This window comes from Doryrhamphus excisus, chromosome 6, assembly GCF_030265055.1.
Source record: "Doryrhamphus excisus isolate RoL2022-K1 chromosome 6, RoL_Dexc_1.0, whole genome shotgun sequence".
NCBI lineage: Eukaryota > Metazoa > Chordata > Actinopteri > Syngnathiformes > Syngnathidae > Doryrhamphus > Doryrhamphus excisus.
Window position 1 is genome coordinate 6,686,557 of NC_080471.1, and position 23,651 is coordinate 6,710,207.

Here is a 23,651-nt window from a genome sequence, read left to right on the forward strand (position 1 = left end):
TGATCAAAGGTTTAAGACCACAGGCTGTAAAAGGCAAAATACCCTTACCATAAACAATCCTGTGAATAAATGAATAAATAACAATTATAAATACAACAATCAACAACAAATAATTTCAATTACTACAGCGTGCTCACAATGTAAGCTATACATATTTTCCATTCCAAACCTTACCCATAATAAGTTATGCTGTAGCTAATTTTAATATCACTATTTAAGCAATCATATGAATTGTTCCAGACTTCCAAGGTGCTCAAAGTGCTGTGACGCTGTTCCCACATTTACCTACTGATGACACAGGATCGGGAGCAACTGCCCAGGTGATCATGGGGGGACGGAGGATCAAACCTGCAACCTTCAGGTTGGAGAGTGGGCGCCCCCTTTTCAAAGTGACAGTTTGACACAAATAGATAAAAAAAAAAATCTAGTACAAATAGAGGTCAAACCGCATCCCGGTTAAGTTCAACCTTGGAGGTTCAACTCTGCTTCCTAAAGTGTGCGTACCAAAATCATTCCCCAGTGAACTTATTACTCCAACTCCTGGTCGGGCGTCAGCTGGCGTGCGAAGGCGAGGATGCTGAAATGAGCTGTATAAATACCAGTTAACTTCAAAAAGAAATTGGCCGTGTGGCAAATACGTCTCGGCAGCCCAAGGTGATTGTAAATCATGCAATATGCATGGGCGGGGAGAGCTTTATTTGAAGCCAATCACAATTGGAAAAGTGAAAAGAAAACACGGGCGATATGAAGGGCATATTGGTCTTCTCAGCTTATTCACACGGGAGTGAGCGCGTGATGAAATCTGTGTGTAAGCGCTCCACGCGCACACACACGGTACCTTTGTTAAATTAAATTAACAGCCGTATTTCAGGCAGAAGGCCTGCAGCGGCTTAAGAGTGAAAATGTGTCCATTTTTTTTTACATTAAAGCACATGCAAGTTGAAAAACCGCAAAAAAAAAGAAATAATAAAGACTCAGCACCAGGTTGTTTTTTTTTCTGTCTTTTCTTATATTCTTCCAGGACTCAATGCATAGGATTATACAGTCAGAATACAGTATTTCAACATTGTTTTACAAAGATTTATATGTTATAGCAAAGAAGGAAATCATAAAAATAACTGCACAGCAGTAAGAAAGGTCATTTGTGGAGTACAGGTAAAGATCATCGATTGCACACACGGTGGAGTAGCTAAGAAACACTGGAGTAGCCAAAAATATCAACACCACTGCAACACTTTTGCGCTCTACTCATATCTACCCAAGAATACCCCCCCACCCTACCCCCCCTTTTATTGACTCATTTCGGAATGTTTTTATGGGGATTCCAAATCCCATTGGATAATTTTTAGTTTGGCTTTCCTGGGCCTACAAAGCGCACATCACAGACACGCAAAAGAAACACACACGTCAACATCGCCAAAAAAATCACAATGAAATGTTTTCAACCGATTGGCAACAGGGGCGAGACTCAATATGAATATTGCAGTGTATCAATCATCATATCATGATGACCACCCCTAATTGGCGCGCACACACACACACACACACACACACACAACTGCAGCAGAACATCTGCCATTTTAAACAGCACACATCATCTATCACAAGTCCGAGTACATTGCTGTGTCTATAGCACGGTTGTCATGGTGGTTACCTAGGTTACCGAGAGAAACATCATAATAAGCATCCTCCTATTCCATAAGGCACATGTTTGGTCAAATAAAGGCTCTGAAAGAAGCGTCTTGCAGTAAAACCACACCCCAAAAAACCCTCCAAGATGCCGTTGGGGTGAGTGGCAGAGTGGGCGGGGCCAAGTGCTGTTCGTCCAGCCCTATGAACACCGCCCCTCTCTTGCCGAGGCAGGATTTAACATTCTAGGGGGTCTCTGGAGCTTGGTATGCTCGTCAGCTACACGCAACCATGGCCGGGTATACACACAGGACCATGTTGAGGAATGCAAACAACCACCATCAGGAATAACCATGGTCATGTGACACACAACCATGATCAGGTATACACACAAAGGCAAGGTGTACACAACCACGGTGAGGCACACACACAAACACGTACATTCATACAACCATGGTGAGGTACACACACAATGGTCAGTTATACACACAACCCTGGTTAGTTACACACACACAACCATGATGAGGTACACACGCGCACAATGGTGAGGTGTATGCAACCATGGAGAGGTACACATGATGGCAAGGTGCACACACAACCATGGTCAGGCACATATACAACCATGGTCAAGTGAAGCACAAATATGGTTAGCTACATACACAAGCATGGTGAGGTGCACACACACACACAAGCGTGGATAGGTATATGCACAAGCATGGGGGTCGAGAAAAAACCCCTCCATTAGCCTACAGTGTAAAGGAGTGTTGCATGAATGAAGGACCTAATGAACATCACTCCCACCCACTCCACCCTGATTCCACACTAGAACAAATATTTACAAGCCACTTTCTTCACTAATGCACCGTTTGTAAAAAGTACCAATTGCAGTCCTGGTAGATTATTGACAGCACTCAGCAAAGGGCTACTTTATCGCTTTTAGAGGCAGGATGCTCCATGATTATTTGGACAACTGATACACATCCAAAAGAACGTGTCTTATTTATCATAATAATAGTCATCAACGACAACAACTTTATTAGGATTCTATTGCTTAAATGCTATCATTGGTGGGTATGCTTTGTGAGCGAGCTGCTCTTACAAGAATTTAGTAGGATTTTGTACAAAAATGCAGAAACATAACCAATTTGGCAGATGACTGAACAGGTTTGTTGATGGAAAAATAAAACATCCAACGGAAAATCCAAGGCAGGGGTGGGCAAACTTTTTAACTCGCGGGCCACAAAAAATCCTAGCTAGAGCAAAGAAACCAGTTTACAATTTTCAAAATATGCATTTTAAGATTATTAGAGCACTCTGGATATGATGTAACACCCCTATAGTCACTTTTTCATTGGAATTACCCAATAAGACATAATAAAACAGAATAGGACATGATAGCAACTGACACATAATAGCATTGGGAGAGTTACCAAATATGTGATTAAATATGAATATTTTTGTACTAATTATAGGCCATATTCAACCATGGAATAAGACTAACTATGAACGATAACTATTTAAACCGTGCCCAGACGTTTTGTTGTAGCGGCAAGTACTGACTACTTCCTGCGTGCACATGAAACATATTAGTTTAAAGTATTAAAGCAAGATAACTTCCCATAACCAGCAATTTATTGCAAACTGCATATTTACAATCCAAAGGCAAATTTCAGACAACGGACATACGCTAATTCCTTTTTTATGGCTTCCAGACCCGACTGTACTTCCACTAAGTAGGATTTCTTATTTATATTTGGAATATTCTCACAGTGAGAGCATAGAAAACGTTATGACCTTTAAAAGAGTTTTTAACATCAGAGTCCGCTAGACACCCATGTTTACATTCTCGTCACAATAGCATCGCAAGTATTGTTGCCAAATATTCAAAAACAATTTCAAAACATCGAGTGGGCCAGATGTGGCCCACAAGCCGTAGTTTGCCCACCTCTGATCTAAGGTCAAAGACTTTTTTTTCTATTGGAATGAATTGAATTGGGAATAATTATCATGACACCTCGATGGACTGTAAACGCTGCGTGGCTTTAAACGTTTTAAAATGTTTCGCAAGTGTAAAAAGAAGCAAAGCCATGTAAAATTACTTCCGAATTGACAAAGTCAACATTCAATATATAAATTCATGATAAAAAAAAAGCACAACAGACATTACTTTATGGCAAAAAGCAACCCAATAAAAAGTATTCACAACATTTTCTGTGAAAAAATGTGCGCGTTGAATTTTTTTTCGTACGATATCCTACCCAATTTGATTGGGAACGTGTAAAGCCGTTGATGGTACTTCCTGGCAGGGTTTACGTGACGACTCCACAACGGAACACAAACAGCAGCAAAGAAATGAAACGTAACAAAAAACATTGGAAATGTTCTTCTGTGCTTTGCTTGAAGCGGAATGTACCATGGCACTGACCGATAAAGGGAGACACACTATTGTGCTATTAGTGCTTTTCCACAAGCGCACCCACACACGGCTTAAAAACAACATGAAAAATATAGCCATAATCATTCACATGAGCCTGTACATGTATGTCCTTGGGTGAGGACACTTTGGTCTCCGTCTACTAGACCTCACGCCTGACGTTAGGCATCCTGGGCACGCACACGCACACACGACATTGAATAAAAACACCACCCGCACCACGAGGCAATCCATTTAAAAAGGTATTTTTTGTGTTTCCTTATAAAGCTTTCGGCGTAAAGACGATTACAAAAAATATATCATACAATTCTCAAAACCTCTTCTACACAGGAAAGAAATGGAACATCTGATGATCTCCTACACCAGTGCGCCGCACAGGGGCTTACTTCCCGGAGCCTGACTCAAGTTTTTTTTTTTTTTTTTAAGGTTTGGCAAGTGAGCTTTAAGGCGTACCTTTGCATCGCGCAACACATCATCGGCTCTCCATTTGCATCTCAATGATACGCCACACAAGAGAATATTATTGGAATATTGTCCCAGGGCCATGTCGCACGACAACACGCCACTCCTGACTTCCCGTGTGTTTGTGTGTGTGGTTTCTTTCCCCACGAAATAAGCCCCCGTAGTCACTGGCAGGATGCAGGCAATTATCCCGCCCGGCCTATCTCCACGTTAGAGATCAGTCACTTTGTTTTCCAGGGCGGCTGCTATCTGCTGGAGCCGCAGGGTCAGCTGCTTACTCTGGGCTGCCGGGTCCTCATCCAGGGACGAGATGATCTGGAAGGAAAAATGTGGGAACACAGGGTTAGGAAAAAAAAATTCAAACTTTTGCTCTTTTCATTATTTGTTATTTATAATATATTCATAATAATAATACATGTATCAAAATGAAATTATGCAAATAGGCTAAGCTGGTGACGTCACACCCTGGAGTCTGTATAATTATAATAAATATATGTAAATATTGCTGAAATATTCAGATATAACTACTAAATAATATTGAAATAATTATTTTTTCAATATAATAAATTATTATGAATCACATTATGAAAAAAGTGTGTTTTGAAATATAATTAACCAAATATTTGTCATATAAAAATATGCTAATTATTATTCAGATAAGAATTTTCCATTTATTTTTTCTAGTTGTGTTTTTCTTGTTATTTCAATATTTATTTTATACATGCACTGCAATATTTTTCTATATTATAAAATTTTTGAAAAAGTTTTTCCCTACAATGTGCAAGCCATGAGCCATACGTATGTGGCCCCTTTGCCTCTATACTGTAGATCTTGGTCATGGTTGAGCGTGTCACGTGACTATTTAGCATGTGAGCTTCCTTCCTTCCTTCCTTCCTTCCTTCGAGCCAACAATGGTAAATAAAGAGAGAAGGGGAGTGTTACTGCAGCTGGATCTAACCAATGCATTGCAAAAGTGATATTTATTTTAAATATGACCGAAGGAGTCATATACAAACAGGAAATAATGATCTACAAGCTGACCAATCATAGCCACAGTTTTCTGGAGGTGCTCAACACAGTGTCCACTCGCACAGTGGACACTTAAAAAATAAATTCCCAAGAGCAATTTTCCAATTCACATCCCAGAGAAATGATTCCAATTAAAAATGCATACAATCACTCGTCAGGCATATCAAGCAAGAGGACAGAAAAAAGAAAGAGCGGGTGTGGGGGGGGGGGGGGTTGAGATAGCAGTAACAAAGTGGGCAGCGGTGCGTTCACTGGAATTGAGCGCCTTTGGGAACTCTTACCCCGTCATAGTACTTGCTGGCGTAGCGGTACAGCTGATGGAGAGCCACTTGTGTGTTCAGCTTGTCTGTGTGAGCCTGAAAAGCGAAAAAAAAACACATTCATTAAAAATGTCTTCCAGCCAGTCGGCATAAAAATAATGAAAATAATCATAAAAGAAACTATACATATACATTTTCTATACCGCTTGACTTCACTAGGGGATGCTGGAGCCTATCCCAGCTCACTTAGGGCGAAATACGGGGTACACCCTGGAATGGTTGTGTGTCTATATGTGTCCACAGTGTACCCGCCTCTCGCCCGAAGTCAGCTGGGATAGGCTCCAGCACGCCGCGACCCCTTGTGAGGATAAGCAGTACAGAAAATGGATGGTAAAAAGATGGGGAAAAAAAAGCGAAAAGTGGGTAAAAAATGGTGTCTGTGCATCTTACCCGTGACACCTCGGCCAGATGAGTGTTCATGTCCTGGTCACTGACGGGGACCATCTGTCTGATGCCCTTGTAGTAACTAACACACACAACCACACACAATTGAGCGGCGTCTGTGGACACCACCAACACAACATCGTGAGGGTAAAAACTGCTTACTCATCCACCATCTTCTTGTACGTGGAGATCTCCTTTGCATAGAGAAGTTTGTTACTCGGAGAGTCCTGCAGACAGAATAAATGTACGGACATTAATGACGATGGCCCCACTTTTACCACTCATCTGTTGTTCCATATGCTTTCAGAACAAAACGCCGCTTTGCTGCAACTTTCCTGCTCTGTGGATTATTTGGAGTATTTGTACTTATGTGTATTGGTATATATATATATATATATAATACGCCAGATGCTGGTTATCACCAATGGCTGGTGTGTGGAGAATGGCTGCTTGTTTTACAACCCGGTGGTTGCTGGTTCGACTCTCGATCATTTACTTTCACATTTCAACATTTAGCCTGCATTATTACTTTAGGACTTTTTTAGTCTTCAAGAAACAAATGGAGAAATTAAATGGTGCCCCCTACTGGTGGATGGTAGATAAGATAGAGAGAGATAGAGAGATAGAGAGAGAGATAGATAGAGAGAGAGAGATAGAGATAGAGAGAGATAAGAGAGAGCGATAGATAGAGAGAGAGATAGAGATAGAGAGAGATAAGAGAGAGAGATAGAGAGATAGATAGATAGATAGAGAGAGATAGAGAGAGAGATAAGAGAGAAAGAGATAGAAAGAGATAGATAGAGAGAGATAGAGAGAGAGATAAGAGAGAAAGAGAGAGAGAGAGAGAGACAGAGAGAGAGATAGAGATAAGAGAGAAAGAGAGAGAGAGATAAGAGAGAAAGAGAGAGAGAGAGAGAGAGACAGAGAGACAGAGAGAGAGAGATAGAGATAAGAGAGAAAGAGAGAGAGAGAGACAGAGAGCGAGAGATAGAGATAAGAGAGAAAGAGAGAGAGAGATAGAGCGAGAGAGAGAGAGAGATAGGGAGAGAGATAGAGAGAGAGATATGGAGAGATAGAGAGAGCAATAGAGAGAGCGATAGAGCGATAGAGAGCGATCGATAGAGAGAGAGCGATAGAGAGATAGAAATAGAGAGATAGAGAGAGAGAGACAGATAGAGAGCGATAGATAGAGAGCAATAGATATATAGATAGATAGATAGAGAGATGATAGATAGATAGATAGATAGATAGATAGATAGAAAAAATAGCATAGCAAAATAAAATAATAAAATAAAACAAGGTACAAATAGCAAATACAGTAGAGCAAAAATATGAAAAATATATCCAAAAAAGGTTGCAACCTTCCCCTGCCTCTACAGGAGCAGCCATTTTCTGTCATGCCCACCCCAAACTGATATCAATAATATCAATGTATTTATCTGTATATATTTATCTGTATATATTTATCTGTATATATTTATCCGTATATATTTATCTGTATATATTTATCTGTATATATTTATCTGTACACATTTATCTGTATATATTTATCTGTATATATTTATCCGTACGGAATGAATTGGAAACTGAAACCAGCCAAATGCAACAAAACGGAGAGCAGTGACGCGTTCAAGCGTATTGAAAAGTCAAATTGCATGCTAGCACATGTTGGCAGGGCTGCACTAATACGGGAAGTCCTCCCTGCCGCTCACTCTTTTCTGTGCACGGTGGCATGGTTGAGGTTGCTGGTTCGGTACCCACTTGGTGAATAGATTTCAACACATTTCTAGGGGATTTCAACATTCAACATATCTTTCAGTTCAGCGTCAGCATTTCGGCATCCACGTGCAACTTCTAGTCAAGTTGCTCCATTAATATTGGATCAATATTATTTCCTATGGGAACATTTTTATCGAAAACTGAATCATATGAAAACCGGGGAGAGGTTTCACTCATTGGCTCCCAATGATGTATTTATGTTTCTTCGATGTTTCTTTGCCCAAAGAGGTGATGATGCAACTCCACAACAGAAGAGAGAATGTTTGGTGCAGGTTTAAGCAAAAAAAAAAAACAGCAACAAGGTCTCAGAAGTACATTTCATAAGAGCACGGCCTTCATGTTTGAAAAAGTTGAAAATATGAAAATCTGCTTTGCGGAAACGAGGCAATTCACAAGACGTGATCCATAAAGCAACTCACCCGACTGAGTTTGTGCTCGGTCTTGGTGCAGGCATCCATGAAGGTCTGGGCAATGACGGACAGCGAAGCGTCCACTACTTCTGACACGTGGACGTCAAAGATGAAGTGAGGATTCTTCAGGATGTTCACCCAAAATCGTAGAGGAAGGCTACATGAAGATGAAAACAAATGGAAGGCTCGTTATTATTATTGGTTTCCAATGAAAATGAATAGTCCCAATACCACCCCCTGGTGGTTACAAATGTCATGGTTAAAAGGGACCTATTATGCTTTTTCCACTTTTCTGACCTATAAATGCAGTAAGAATGTTGTAGTCTCGGGTTAAACGATGCCAACGTTTCAGATAATGAGGTTTGCGCATTTGGAAGTGAGCCGGAAAGAAATTTGAGATGGCTCAAAACGCTCGGTTTCGGAGGGCGTGGTAAAACTGTACTTTTGTGATGTCACAGAGAAGCGGACTTCCTTGGTGCATGGTTGGAGGTGAGATACACTCTCAGCCCTCCCCCAAGTTCTGCTTCCCTCGCTCTTCCCCAAGATCTGCTTCTCTGTTTACAATACAAGCTCAGGCAGAAGTTATTGATATTAGTTATTCCCGGCAACAGAAAAATATTTTCATCTGTATTTCACACAAGACTGTTTTTGTGAACGTGAAATATCCACCCATGTGTGGAACATATAGTGACCACATTTCGACTGCCCATGTTGGGACAAGATTGTCTGCCCTTAGTAAACACGGCGCCCACACATCCGGCTTCTGAGCTCCACCGCACCAGAGGTGCCTCTGACAATGTGTGTCCGACAATGAGTGCTCCTCCTTGGGCAGGTGAAGCTGGAGGCAGTGCCCACACTCCTGCCAGTAGCTGCCAGTAGCTGCCAGTAGCTGCCAGTAGCTGCCAGTAGCTGCCAGTAGCTGCCAGTAGCTGCCAGTAGCTGCCAGTAGCTGCCAGTAGCTGCCAGTAGCTGCCAGTAGCTGCCAGTAGCTGCCAGTAGCTGCCAGTAGCTGCCAGTAGCTGCCAGTAGCTGCCAGTAGCTGCCAGTAGCTGCCAGTAGCTGCCAGTAGCTGCCAGTAGCTGCCAGTAGCTGCCAGTAGCTGCCAGTAGCTGCCAGTAGCTGCCAGTAGCTGCCAGTAGCTGCCAGTAGCTGCCAGTAGCTGCCAGTAGCTGCCAGTAGCTGCCAGTAGCTGCCAGTAGCTGCCAGTAGCTGCCAGTAGCTCCTAAACACTTTCCAATTAGCTCTCCAATGACTTTATTCGTTTTGTGTCAACTCCTATACACACTAAATTAGAAAGTGTGTTTTGCAGTAGTCAGAAAGTACTTTGATAGGACTTGCGAGTATGACCAACCACAGCAAAGTGTGCGTGGGCGGGCCATTGGTGTAATAAATTTAAACAGACCGTTTTTGTCTGAAGCACGATATACAAGAAATACAACTGGAGTAGGTGCAGATTCTGAAAGATCTAGAACGTTTTCTGTGCTCGTTATTGTGTGTAGCTGCTCTATAGGAGTCCGCACAATGGGTTGCCTTTAATAATTTTTTAGAATGGTTACCCACTAAAGGATAGTGGTTAGCGCGCAGGCCTCACAGCTAGGAGACCCGAGTTCAATTCCAGCCTCGGCCATCTCTATGTGGAATTTGCATGTTCTCCCCGTGCATGCGTGGGTTTTCTCCGGGTACTCCGGTTTCCTCCCACATTCAAAAAACATGCTAGGTTAATTGGCCACTCCAAATTGTCCATAGGTATGAATGTGAGTGTGAATGGTTGTTTGTCTATATGTGCCCTGTGATTGGCTGGCCACCAGTCCAAGGTGTACCCCGCCTCTCGCCCAAAGACAGCTGGGATAGGCTCCAGCACCCCCCAACCCTTGTGAGGATTAGCGTCAGAAAATGAATGAATGAACCCACTAAAGGATGCCCCCTGGTGGTGACTAATGCCGTGCTTAGCCACCACACCTATAATAACCATGGCCACTTTTCAATGTCAGAGTCTCTCTCCCTTGCCGGGTATCGCAAAACCTTGACCTTTAAAGTCCTAGACAAACTTCAGCACTACACACGGCCCAATGCAACGCTCCAGTGCGTGAACTGATTTCCCCTCTGAACAGAAAAATATGAGCTTTTCCAAAATACAGATGTATCCCAAAAAAAGGAAAGCATTCTCCCTGATCAGGAGCGTGTGCTTGCCCAAGTGAGACAAGAAAGGCACAGAGTGTAAAATAAAACACATAGCGGGTTGGTAAAAAATAAAAAAAAACCTCAGGAGGCAGACGACTACAATGGAAGAATAAAAATAGCATAGCTGCTACAATCACAGAATTAAATTAGCCTGGGACACAATTACCATGTTTGTTTGTTGTTCTGCCTCGTACACACATTCATATTTAATTCGAAGCCCTCTGCTGATTTGATAAACATGACGGCTGGTTGCCGAGTGCGGTGCGGAGTGGCACGTCGAGTAATTAAATGCCTCATCGTCCCGTCCTTGCGTCTTTGCCAGGCCGGCGTCAATCACACGCATCTATATGCAACACCTTGTCTGGTGCGCCGCTGCAGTCGCAGACGTGACGCTAATTTATGCGCTTAAATGTCACTCGGGAGCAGCGGGATAGCAAATGCAAACTCGCTGAGACGGATTCGTGCATCGGTATTCATCTCTTTTGTGGATAATCAACTTTTAGTTCGTGGAGAGTTACAGAGGCCGGGCTCAGGAGAACTTTGAACAGTCACACACAAGAAATCTGTGCAATTCAATTGCAATCAATGCTAACTTTGCACTTTCAATCCAAACATTCCACGGGAAACAATGAGAACATGCGGGAATTTGGGATATATGCAGATGAAAAAAGCAACTTGCAGGATTACTGTTGCGACGACACATCATCAGGAGGGTAAAACTAACCTGTTTCACGATGGTGATTTGATGCATATTCTCTTGATGTTTTTTTTTGTTGTTTTTCAAATATAAATATACATTCAAGTCAAAAGTATAGTTTTTAACATTTCTATCCACTTACATTCACAAAAATAAAATTGTGCATCATCTGACAGTCATTCCCATAAATGTATACACTATTATATCAAGTATTCCAATAAAAGTGTCGAACTTGCAACTTCAAAAAACTACAATTTAAACACGTCTCAATTTGCATACATGCAAAACCATAATTAAAATGACCATCCATTCCTACGAAACATATTGAACTTCCGATGAACAGTTCCTGATGACAGCCCCGTTTTCCCGGTCTTACCTGTTGGTTTTCCAGATGTGAATGGTCTCATCATCAACGTTGTTGTGCTTCAGCGCCTGCTCATCCAGGAAGTCAAAGAAGTACTTGACCGCAGGCGGCACCACCGCCCCGGAGCACAGCACGCTGCGGAAGAAGTCGTCCACAAACTGCTGCAGTGTTCCCTGACGGCAGCCGCACAAACAGAATGTCAGTAAAAGTCCTTTTATATCACAAGACGCATTTTAACCTTCAGGATGACTTCAAGTACAAATCTGGAAAGGAAAAGGTAGTTCTCTTGGTTCTCCGTAGTTCTCCGTATGCTCATTTATTATCAGGCGTATTGCACAACACAGCAGCAACAGAACCAGTGTTGCAATAGCTGAGGTGACTGGAAACATCAGTTCCACACCAATAACTCACACATTTAATCACATGCAGGCCAAAAACGTACCATTGACATAACCACACTTTGGAGGTTGCCTACAGCCACAGCTGTATTAATGACCCCACAAACAGATATATATTTTTTCTTTTACCCAAATCAATCAACAGAGGACAAGGAAAGACTTTTTGGCCATCCGGAGCTCTGCGGACTATTTCCCGTGTTTGCATGAGACGAGGAAGAGTATGAAAAGTGGATCAGACATTTTGATGAGCTTGTTGGGTATGGTGGAGACATGAGGGCTCTCACCATTTAAGAGCCTGGTGACGTCACAATGCAAATAAGACGAGTTAATTTACCCCCAGGGAGGCACGGTGGACTAGTGGTTAGCGCACAGACCTCACAGCTAGGAGACAAGGGTTCAATTCCACCCTCGGCCATCTCTGTGTGGAGTTTGCATGTTCTCCCCGTGCATGCGTGGGTTTTCTCCGGGTACTCCGGTTTCCTCCCACATTCCAAAAACATGCTAGGTTAATTAGCTTTGACTCCAAATTGTCCATAGGTATGAATGTGAGTGTGAACGGTTGTTTGTCTATATGTGCCCTGTGATTGGCTGGGTGTACCCCGCCTCTCGCCCAAAGACAGCTGGGATAGGCTCCAGCACCCCCGCGACCCTCGTGAGGAAAAAGCGGTAGAAAATGAAATGAAATATAAATGAATTTACTCCCATCACAAACTTTGGGTCATACTGAAGATTTTTGCCATTTACAGTATGCCTTTATCTATAACCGTTTCCAAGATACAACCTTTTGAAATAGAATAGCCCCCCCCCGGTATGAAAACTGCTGGCTTATGTCATCAAACCTCTCTGAACCACACTTCACCTGGATTTTTGATAACACCCACTCGGAAGCCTTGACACAGACCGTAACATCACCACTAATAAGGGAGGAGACTCTGCGGTTAAGTGAACGGTTCGGCTCAACGTAGCGTTTACGGTAGTTAAATACACGTGAACGCACCTTGACAGAAAGCAGTCTTGTGAGATAAATCTCCGTGATGGCTTTAGTCATGGACTTGTCTTTGATGCTTCCCCGTTTGGACTTGATCTCATCCAGCTCGTCAGCGGGCCTCACCAGGTGGAACACCTTGTCATCATCCAACAGAGCGTTCCCTGGTGGAGAAGCAACAGTTCCTCATTTATGCACGTACACTCCTCCGCTATCTATGAAGTCTTTGTCTGCACTGAGCTGCATGTGAATGAACGCAGAGAGGACATCAAACGCTGGAGTGAAATCAGCTTTTATGAAATGCACATAAAAAAAAGTGCATCTCATTTGAAAATAATCTAAAAGTGTGTTCCAAATAAAACATGAATTAGGATGTTAATGAAAGAGGGGATGTGGGCGTGCAGGCGGGGGGAATGTCTCCCTCGCCACAACAACGCCATCTGCGTGTTGCGCTTCGACACACTTACGCTCTTCGTGGTTTTCCTGGTTCTGTTCGTAGTTCTGCTGTGTGTGAAGCACCCGCGATAGAACTACTGTGGCGTTATCGCGTACCTGCAATGCAAAAACACATACCATAATTACATATGCAAACAAGTCAGTTCATGCACAAAGTCTAAATAGGACAGGAAGAGAGCTGTCTAGTTGTCATGTTCAAAGACTGTCCTACCCAGTCTTTCAGCACAAACTCCGTGCAGGCGTCATCAGTTCATGCCCAGCGACTAGATAGGACAGGACTAGAGCGGTCATATATCTCGTCTTTAAACAGAAACCCCAAATCAGGTGTCACAGAACAAGAGCTGTCCTATCTAGTCTTTCAGAATGAACTCCCAGCAGGCGGCAACAGTTCATGCTCAATGACTAGATAGGACAGGAAGAGAGCTGTCTAGTTGTCATGTTCAAAGACTGTCCTACCCAGTCTTTCAGCACCAACTCCGGGCAGGCGTCATCAGTTAGCGACTAGATAGGACAGGACTAGAGCGGTCATATATCTCGTCTTTAAACCGAAACTCCAAATCAGGTGTCATCGCTTCACTCACATCAAAGCCATGATAAGACAGACTATCCACTTCAATCAGGCTGCACCGTTTCAACAGCTTCACAGAACAAGAGTTGTCCTATCTGGTCTTTCAGAATGAACACCCAGCAGGCGGCACCAGTTCATGCTCAATGACTAGATAGGACAGAACTAGAGTTGACCTAGATCATTTTTAAACATGAACTGTGAGCAGGCATCATCACTTCATGCTCAAAGACCTGATAGGACAGGCTACCTACTGGTGAACTGGCAAAGCCTGATCATAGGACATGATCAAGGACAAAAAGAGAGCAACGTCATCAGTTCATGTTCAAACACCAGATAGGACAGGCTATTTAGTCCCAAGCATGAATTCTGAGTAAGTGTTATCTGTTCTTGTTCAAACACTTGATAGGACAGCATCTGTAGGAACTGGAAAAGGAACACAATATGGCGCCCCTCCCTCTCTCTCTGCCGTACAGTATATCTACTTCACTCTTCTGGGGAAACTATGTGACCTCCATTGTTAGGTCGGAGGTTGCTGATGTTGAAGTACAAGCTCTGCCTCTCAGTGCTGTCCTAAAAGTACTTTTTCCAACAACAAACACCCGCTCCTTGGTGGAGGCAACAATACACCTCCTGGAGATTTGCCCGTTTATCTTATTAGAAGGTTTACTTTACCGGCCTGGAACTAATTCATAATCAATGGCAATGACGGGACAAGCATGGCTGGTCTTCATTGGCATGTTTACGGGCTTTACTGGCCCCCACAAAGACAGGGATGAGCACCCCGGTGGGGTCATTCGCTGGAGGACAATACGAGGCATTAGCGAGGGGATTTTGGTGGGTAGAGAGCAGGATGGGGGGGATATTTGGTGGTGACCTCTGTTTTCAACCGGGTTGATGCGGTGAAAAGAGGAATTAGAGGGATTCTATCCTGGTGCTTTTTCTTGCACATACGTACAGTACTGGACATAAGATCAGGTTTCTGGATCATATTCAAGCATTTTTGCTCCCATAGAGAAAATGTTTAGCAAAAAAAGACATCAAATTGGCGGTAAATTGGCTGGAATTTAGAGATCTTATTCTACGTACGTTGTAATGAGCCAGAGTGTTGATGCGTTTCCATCTGCCCTCCTTCTGCGAGGTCAAATCCAGATCGGATAAAATCTGCCCAGTCGACCCCGGGCGCCACTCTGTGGAGAAAAACGGAGGAGTTGAAATGGGAGACCTCCGCCCAGGCTGAGATACATGTCATCTGTTTAGAAGCTATAATGAATGAAGGCAAGATATACAAGTGTGTAAAGAAACAATGGTACTTTTCCCACCATTTTAATCACTTTATGACTATTAATATGTTATTTTTTCTCATTTTTTATGATGAAATGAAACCAAAATGTAAATCTTTGGAAAAATGCAATACAAAATCATCCAACAAACAATACAGGTTGAAAACGTATACTAAACAATGTATTAAATCTATAAAAATCTAAACTCCATAATAAAGAAATTGCCCTTCCCAGCAGCAGCGCTGTGCTAATTAGCCAGGCATTGATCAAGGGTGATATGATGTATCACCACTGATGAGAAAGTAGAGCTAAAGCCGAGAGTGGACTTTGTTGTGGAATATTCCAAATGTAATTCCAAAGGCGGATTGGCAGATTGACGCTTTCACCGACCTGAGCCCAGGCGGCGTGTGACTCATTTACAATTAGCGCCACATGAGAGGGTTATCTCCATCATTCGCCATGAAAGGCGACGACAGATCTACGCTTATCTAAAAATGTATAACGGAATGAGATCGGCGGCGTGCGTGGGAATTGGGGGGGGGGGAAAGTCTTTGATGTCAGAAAATGTCTGTAGAGATTTGGGCTTTCAAGTCGGCTCCCCCAAGGTTTCAGACTCGAGTTGCCATGCAGAACTTTGTTTGTCGATGAAAGCTTTTCTTTTTTGCTCCTGTGAGTGAATAGCCTTTCTTGTGGAGCAGAAAAAATGATGAAAAATAAACACACCGTGAAACAGCTCCATTCTGACCCCCAACTTGTTTGGATTTGTAAAACATTTTTAGCATAGGAAGTACACTAATTCCTTGTTTAGTCCAGTTAATTGGATCCAGACTCGACCGTGATAAGTGAATTTCTGCAATGTAGGATTCCTTATTTATAAATGCAATATTTTTATAGTTGGAGTATTGAAAACCTGTTTACTATTATCATTTTTTTATTAGAGTCCTCTAGACATGATATAACATCCCTATAGTCACCTTTACACTCCTATCAGCCATTTTAGTAGAATGGGATCAATTAATGTCGTCTCCTAGTGCATGGTCTACAAAAGCAAACGACCGCCAGGGTCTCTAATTAGCGCCCAGTCAAAGGTGGCTGTGGTAAACCCCTGATGTCGAACATATCCTCCCTGTGACTATTCATCCGTTTTAACTGTGACATTTTGTGCGACTTTACCCCAAAAAGTCGGTCAAAGTCCTAACTGTGCGATCACAGTCGACATTCGAGGTTCCGGCGTTTTCTTGACATTCCTTCACTCACCCAGCGTGACGCTGTCGACTTTGGGCCGCAAGGAGTACGGCAGATTCCTGTACACCAACTCGATGATCTTCTCTTTCACCTGCGAGATGGTGTCGCAGTTGAGAACCTTAACCGGAGTCACATCTGGACCCTCGCCGTGCACCAGCACCTGCAGGGTCTGCACACAACATGAAAAAATGTCATCAACAAAAACATAGTACCTATACCTGTACCTGTACCTACGTATACTGTACGTATATCACATACAATTATGTTATATCACCAAGTGGGACAGGACCACACAAACGTTAGCAACACTAGCTCGCATAGCTATGTGATGCAAAAGTTCTAATTGCATTGTGACAGCAACATCATTAGCACATTCGCAGAAGAAAAACCAAATGACCAAACTTGCAGCTCCCACAACTGGAACTGACTGACTCATAGCTGTCAGATCCCAAATCTGGGGTCTTTAGTACGAAATTTAAGTGCTTAATTTAAGGTGGAGGAGAGGCGATGGTAAGAGGCGGAGATTTCCACATTTGGAGGACAATAGAATGTTTGTAGTGCACAAACTATTCAGAATGTGCTTTTTTGGAGTGTTTGGACTGCTGGAACTATTGAAGATGTGGAGCAAATTCCGATTATTTTTCAGTCAATTGTGGGACCGACCAGTCCAGGGTGGACCCCGCCTCTCGCCCGAAGACAGCTGGGATAGGCTCCAGCACCCCCGCGACCCTCGTGAGGATAAGCGGTAGAAAATGAATGTATGAATGAATTTTGGGACCTTTAGAAGTGTTTAATATAAGGTCAGAGGCAGAGCTTTCCACCTAGAAGCAGGAACATTTTAGAACAATAGTCTAGTAGTAGTTTGGAGTTGCCAAAACTAAAGATGTTGCATTTTGTCAATTTTGGAAATTTTAGAAGAACTTTAATAAGATAGGAGGAGCATTTGGAAGACAATAGTGTGTTTGGAGTGCTGAAACAATTCAAGATGGATTTTTGCAGGACATAGGAGGAAATTTTCACCAGGAAGCAGGAACATTTGCCGGACAATAGTGTGTTTGGAGTGTAGAAACTATTCCGGATGAGTAGCAAAGCTCGCTTTTTCCCCACAATTTTCCCACTTTTTCGTCAATTTTGGAGCCTTCAGAAGTACAAGAAGTATTTAAAGGGGACCATAATATTATGCAGATTTGTCGACCCTTTGTATTGAGTTGTGGACTCAGACAGAACAGCTATACAATAACCGGCACAGAAAACACAGACAAGATCTTCCAGAACCGGCACCTATTCCAGCTGTATTTCCTTGGATTTGCGTTTGGTTTTGAGACATCCCAAACTTCTTTTAGGGCTCACAACCTCATTATCTGAAACTTTGGCATCGTTTAACATGACAATACAACATTCTAGCTACATTTTAGCATAATAGGTCCCCTTTAATATGAGTTAGAGGCGAAGGTTTCCACCTGGAAGCACAAACATTTTGTGAACAATATTAAAGTTTATGGTAAAGCCTGCTTTTTCCCCCAAAAAAGTTAATTGTAGGACTTTGAGAAATACTCAATATAAGGTAGAAACAGGACATTCCCACTGTACGTAGGAATGTTTGGAGGACAATAGTGTGGGTCAGTTGTGGTAACGTGTTTTTCCTTCATGAGGTCACAAAAACCCTCGTCTTTCAAAAGTAAAGCAAAGGTGAGGGAGCGGATGGATTTGTCTTCTGATTGGTGTTCCTAAACACACATTACTGTCTGAACATCATTAAAAATCACTTTGGCATAATGGGGCGACCTTTAAACATTACCCAGGCTCGAGCGCCACAAGGTCCTACTGCCAGGATAAGGTTGTCATGGCAACCAGGCTTCTCATACACATACTTTACATGTATCTGGTCACCTCGGCTCAGCGGGAGCAACTGGAGTCACTCCGTCATGAACTAATTGACCACTTGATGCAATCAAAAGGCTAGCAGGGGGGTGGAAGGGATGTCAGGGAGGGGTGAGGGGCGTGGGGCGCGGGGCGCAGCCAACCCAATCGCACATGCCTGATCAGTCACTCTGCATTCATCAGTGTGAATAGCAGTCTGTGAAATCTAAACTGACCGTGGCGGCCTGTGAAATCCGTTACGCTGGGGGTGTTTTATTAAATTTTTTTTAACTTCCTCTACCACAGGAAGCAATCCACCACATCATGATTCCAGCTAATTTGATAACTGTCCTTGACAATGCCGTTTATTTGTGCTCGCTTTAACGGAACGGCTACGTTCACAGTACTGTAACGTGAAGGAAAACATCCTGGCGATCAACGCGTAGCATTACTGCAGTTTCATTAATACATGACCACTGGATTTAGAAGATCAGAAACAGGTTTTCTATGCCAGTTTTTCTTAACCATAAGGCCGCGGCCCAAACTTGGGCCTCCAGCGCCACCTATAGGGCCACAAAAAATGGTTCAGTTTTGCACCAGTGGGCAGCGAGGGCCGTGGGACTGCATAGTAGCTCATCAACTGGAGACACCAGAGATAGGCTAGCCGCTATGCTACTGTATGTTAGCCATGAGACTCTCAGTTACAGTGCAGCTTCCGACCAGATAGTGGCGGTAATGTGTCAGTCAGTTGTTTAACAAGCTCACAGAAGATCAGAAGAACACATTCAACTTCAACTAGCAATGGATAAGTTTTTAAAACAAAAAAATTAAGACAAAAGTGGTGCCAGCCCCCCCCAAAAGACAACAATATGCGACAAAAATATTCCATGTATTAATATTGAACCCTACTTCAACTGTCTCCATGTATATAATGTATAAATGAAGTGACCATTGCCTTCGACAACAGTCAATGTATTTTATTTTATTCTGGATTATACATTTCAGCACTTTGCTTCCATCATTTTTATTATTTTTGTGTATTCTGTATGATCACAGCATGTATATCAAATGATGCAATGTTCTTAGAGGTTTTTTTAGACTGCTTCTCAAAATAGGTGTATCCTAATTACAGCACTGTAAGATAGCTGAAATTAACTTGTTTTCTCGTGTTGTAATGGAAAGAAAAGGGAAAGAAATTAGTGTCCAAGATTCACATAAGGATTGGGAATGATGGGCAAAATTAAAAGTTCCTCTTTATCAACCTGCCTTTCCATCAATAGATGAAAATTAGCGTTTGGCTAGAATCTGACATATTTACATATGGAGTATACAATATGTTCATTAATATGTACTGTCCCTATACTGTCTCCGTAGATAAACCGGTAGTAAAAAAGAACGACAACAAGAAATCTCCAAATTCTAACATGTGAGTCTATATTATGTCTTATTTCTGCCTTATATTTCTTATTATGTCTACTATGTTGTGTAATAGGAGCGTAAAAGTGATTAGTGCTAAGAGGGCTCTGATAATGTTGAAAAGTGTATTTAGAAGTTCATAAAGAGGTTTTCTAAGCTCTAACCATTAAAATCTTCCATTTCTAAGTAAGAAATACACTCGTCAGTCAAGCCAACCAATTAACTGGGAATGAGGGATTTCCGTAATCAAGATGATGATTTCAAACTAGGCTATCTTTTACCACGCTATCAATTTGCTTGGGCTTGACATTTACCCAACGGCTACCTGTTGGCAAACTAAAAGAACTGAAAATAACACAACCAGGAACACATGTATTCATAATCTGCAAGTTATGCTGGGTAACATCCCGTTGGTGAAGTTTACTTGTGCTAACCCTTGAGAAGACATCATGAAATTGTTGCAGGAATGTGAGGAGTGGACTCCCGTGAGTCAGATACTCGAGGTACATGTTAGTGACACCAGGACTCACCAGGACAGAATACTCCACATCATCGCCCAGCAGGCCTGTGTCATTCAGGGTGTACTTGGCTTTCTTCACTCGGGCGTCCACGGGTCCTTTCTCGATCTGGTGCTTGATGGCTCGGAAGAGTTTGTACAAGGGCTCGCCTGCTGAGTCCTGGCACACAGGACATGTTGTGTACTTTATTTAAACTTCAATTTTTTTTATATACCCGTCTGATGGACCAATGAGAGACCAGATATGGTACTGTACCTTTAAGAACTGGTAGAGGCAGATGGACATCCAGTTGCACAGCATCCTTTCTACCACCGTCTCTGACCTTGAAAACACATCACATGAGACATTTCATGATTTCATCAACGTATTTGATATTACAAACAAAATGTCCTTTTAATATTTATTATTTGTAATATTTATTCAGGTGCTAAGAATGCAATACATGGATTTCACTTGTCTAATGAGCATTAAAGGGAACCTATGATGTTATTTCCACTTTTCTGACCTCTAAATGTAGTTAGAATGTTGTATTCTCATGTTAAACCAAGCCAAAGTTTCAGATAATGAGGTTTGTGCATTTGGAAGTGAGACACTCAGTTACAGACATTTTTTTCCAAGACAGGCTGACATCAGGCAGAAGTGGTTGGAGTTTCAGATTCCTGACGAGCAAGAGAAAAATATGGGACTGTTTTGTGAGCATGCGTGAAGCTGGACTATCCGCCAAATTGTTGCTGAAGTCCAATGCCTTTCCAACATTACTTGGCCATGTCGAAGAGTCCGAAGCGCAAGCTGTAAGTAACAATTGATTAAATTCATCAGTGTCCTAAGTGTGTTTATTTTGTGCAAGTAAGCGGCTGTCTATGTAGCATTATAGAGTGTGCATACAGGGAGCATACATGTCCACCGATGTCTGGAGTTATTAATAGCCTTTTCCACCACAATCGGTGGATCTACACGGGTAGTTCCGCAAAAAAACGTTTAATGACTAAATTTATACTACCAACGTTGTGTCAAGATTGTCTGCACGCAATAAACACGGACCTATGTTAGCACTCTTTGAGTTCATACACAGTAAGTCGGGGGTCTCCAACCAGTAGCTCATTAGCTACCAGTAGCTCCTAACCAGTTCTCCAAAGGCTTTATTCATTTATCATCAACTCCTATAGCGGCAAAATTAGAAAGTGGGGTTTGGCTGTACTCCAGAAGTCCTCAGGAGCGCTTGGGAGTGTGACCAATCACAGCACAGTGGGCGTGCCCGCAGGTGGGTTGTGGGTGGAATAAATGAAAACAGACGGTTTTGGAAAATCCAAGGCAATACAGCTGGAATAGGTGCAGATTCCCCTTTAATATCTGCTCTGCTAGCATTTCCATATTGTCGACTACATTTTAAGTATGACATTAGAATTGAACTCAAATGTCAATTAAAAACATGAAATCCAAGCAAATGCTGACGGTCTAGGCGAGTTATTTTTAGCACTGCTGAGTCTCGCCCAGTGACAGCGCGCAATGCGGTGACGCGCACCGCAGACAATGTTTAAGTGTTGACGAGGCGCACGACTTCCCCGCCTTGTCACTGTCAGACTATTTCAAGCTCACATCCGCGGACACTTTTGACGGATGCTCGTGACGGATATCAGCCGGGTAGTGGGCGCCCCCGTGCTTTGACGGCAGTTAGCATACCTAATTGGATGTCTAGTGTGTGAAAAGTGGGATGGGTGGTGTGGAGGGGGTGCTTGTGTTGGTGCAATGACCTAATCAGCATAATGAGCCTCTCCATTGGGGGATAATTAAGATGCGTATTTGTTTAACAGCCAGTGGCTAAGTGGAGGCACACAGCAGACAGTTCAAGTATCACCTCATCACAATGACAATGAGGGACGCGATGACAGACAACAAACCTCACATAATCATTGAAGTCCAAAAATCAATGGCATAAGTCAGAACATTTGTCTGTAGACAACCGCAATGTATCCCTCTGGACACTGAATTCACTTTGCACTTGTTGACGACACACAAGTGGACAAATTATTAATTTTGTTAAATCACCGCTTCACCAGATGCCGTACAACTGTAGTTGTAGTTGCCGAAAAAATGCCTCAGTAAGTAAGTGAGGCTGCGATGACATCAGCCCCTCCATTGGTAGTTTTTTGTTCCCAAGTTGGGAAAACTGTCAATATTCGTTCGGTTTAAAAACAAAATATTCCCACACTGGGGCTATGGCATTCGCCTTAGAAACCATCGCTTCTGTGCCTTCATTCGGTTAGCATATTTTGGATCTAACGTGCTGCTAGCACTCTGAAAAAAGGCTGAATGAGAGGAGGGTTCACGTGTTTTTTGTGGTTTATATGGACATATGAATATTGGGGGAAAAATGCTGTCAGTCACTCACCGTCGTAGCATAAGTTTGGGGTTTTTGCTGTGGACGTACTCCTCCATGAGCTCCAGCAGCAGGGTCCTCATGATGTCTGTGTAGTACTCCAGCTTCCCGTGCAGTGCCACCGTCAACAAGGAGGCGAAGTACACTTTGGCCCTGGCGTTGAAGTCATGGCTGCGCTCCAGGGTGCGGATAAACTACCGGCACAAGCACAAATTATGCAACGAGGAATCTTGAGGCGGAGAGAAAACAGCAATTAGAGGACTCTGCCAAGGTGTTCCCGCGCCAGCACCATCGGAATATTACCAGCCTTCCAATTTTCAATCTTCAGCTTCTCACGTCTAATATTAGACTATTGACACACCAGGCGCTGCCAGAGCAATTTAAAATAGACCAAAAGGTAAAAGTGAGAAGTATCACCAAGGAAGTGACGCTTTTAACTTCTTCCCATCTTTGGGGTAGAGACAAAAGCTTTGCCTCATTATCTGAGTTGTTTCTTACTGCGAATCTCCTCTTAGGAAATATGGCCACCGACTACTATTGCTACCACTGCTACGTGGGCACACTTAGCATCTTGATTTTAGCAGGGTTCACACGACAGTCACCGTCACATCACAGGCAACGTCATTATTAGATGAATCCAAATTTCATAACAACATATATAACAACCTATGTAATAACAACCTATGTATAACATATGTAGGTGGATGAGTGGTTAACATTTGGGCCTCACAGTCAGAGATTGAATCTCCGCTTGGGCATCAAAGTGTGGAAGTTTGCATATTCGTGGGTTTCGCCGGTTACTACGGGTTCCTCACACATTCTAAAAACATACAGGTAAGATTAATTGGTGACTAATTAA

At 42.7% G+C, this 23,651-nt stretch overlaps 1 protein-coding gene across 3 annotated transcripts in view; it reads right to left on the bottom strand.

The window, feature by feature from the left end:
- Positions 1-968: 968 nt before the first annotated feature.
- The window catches only part of plxnb2b (plexin b2b), a 203,088-nt gene continuing 180,405 nt past the window's right edge, over positions 969-23,651 (bottom strand). For 2 of the 3 annotated variants that reach the window (XM_058075677.1, XM_058075678.1), the window contains 13 exons: positions 22,805-22,986; positions 20,671-20,737; positions 20,428-20,574; positions 16,634-16,790; positions 15,183-15,283; positions 13,540-13,624; positions 13,085-13,236; positions 11,702-11,862; positions 8,457-8,604; positions 6,421-6,485; positions 6,265-6,340; positions 5,836-5,910; positions 969-4,840 (listed from right to left, as the gene is read on the bottom strand). In XM_058075677.1, the coding sequence (XP_057931660.1) occupies positions 4,736-4,840; positions 5,836-5,910; positions 6,265-6,340; positions 6,421-6,485; positions 8,457-8,604; positions 11,702-11,862; positions 13,085-13,236; positions 13,540-13,624; positions 15,183-15,283; positions 16,634-16,790; positions 20,428-20,574; positions 20,671-20,737; positions 22,805-22,986 (1,521 nt within the window). In that variant the 3' untranslated portion in view covers positions 969-4,735. The remainder of the gene's footprint in view (positions 4,841-5,835; positions 5,911-6,264; positions 6,341-6,420; positions 6,486-8,456; positions 8,605-11,701; positions 11,863-13,084; positions 13,237-13,539; positions 13,625-15,182; positions 15,284-16,633; positions 16,791-20,427; positions 20,575-20,670; positions 20,738-22,804; positions 22,987-23,651) is intronic. The other variant, XM_058075676.1, reaches the window with a different exon arrangement.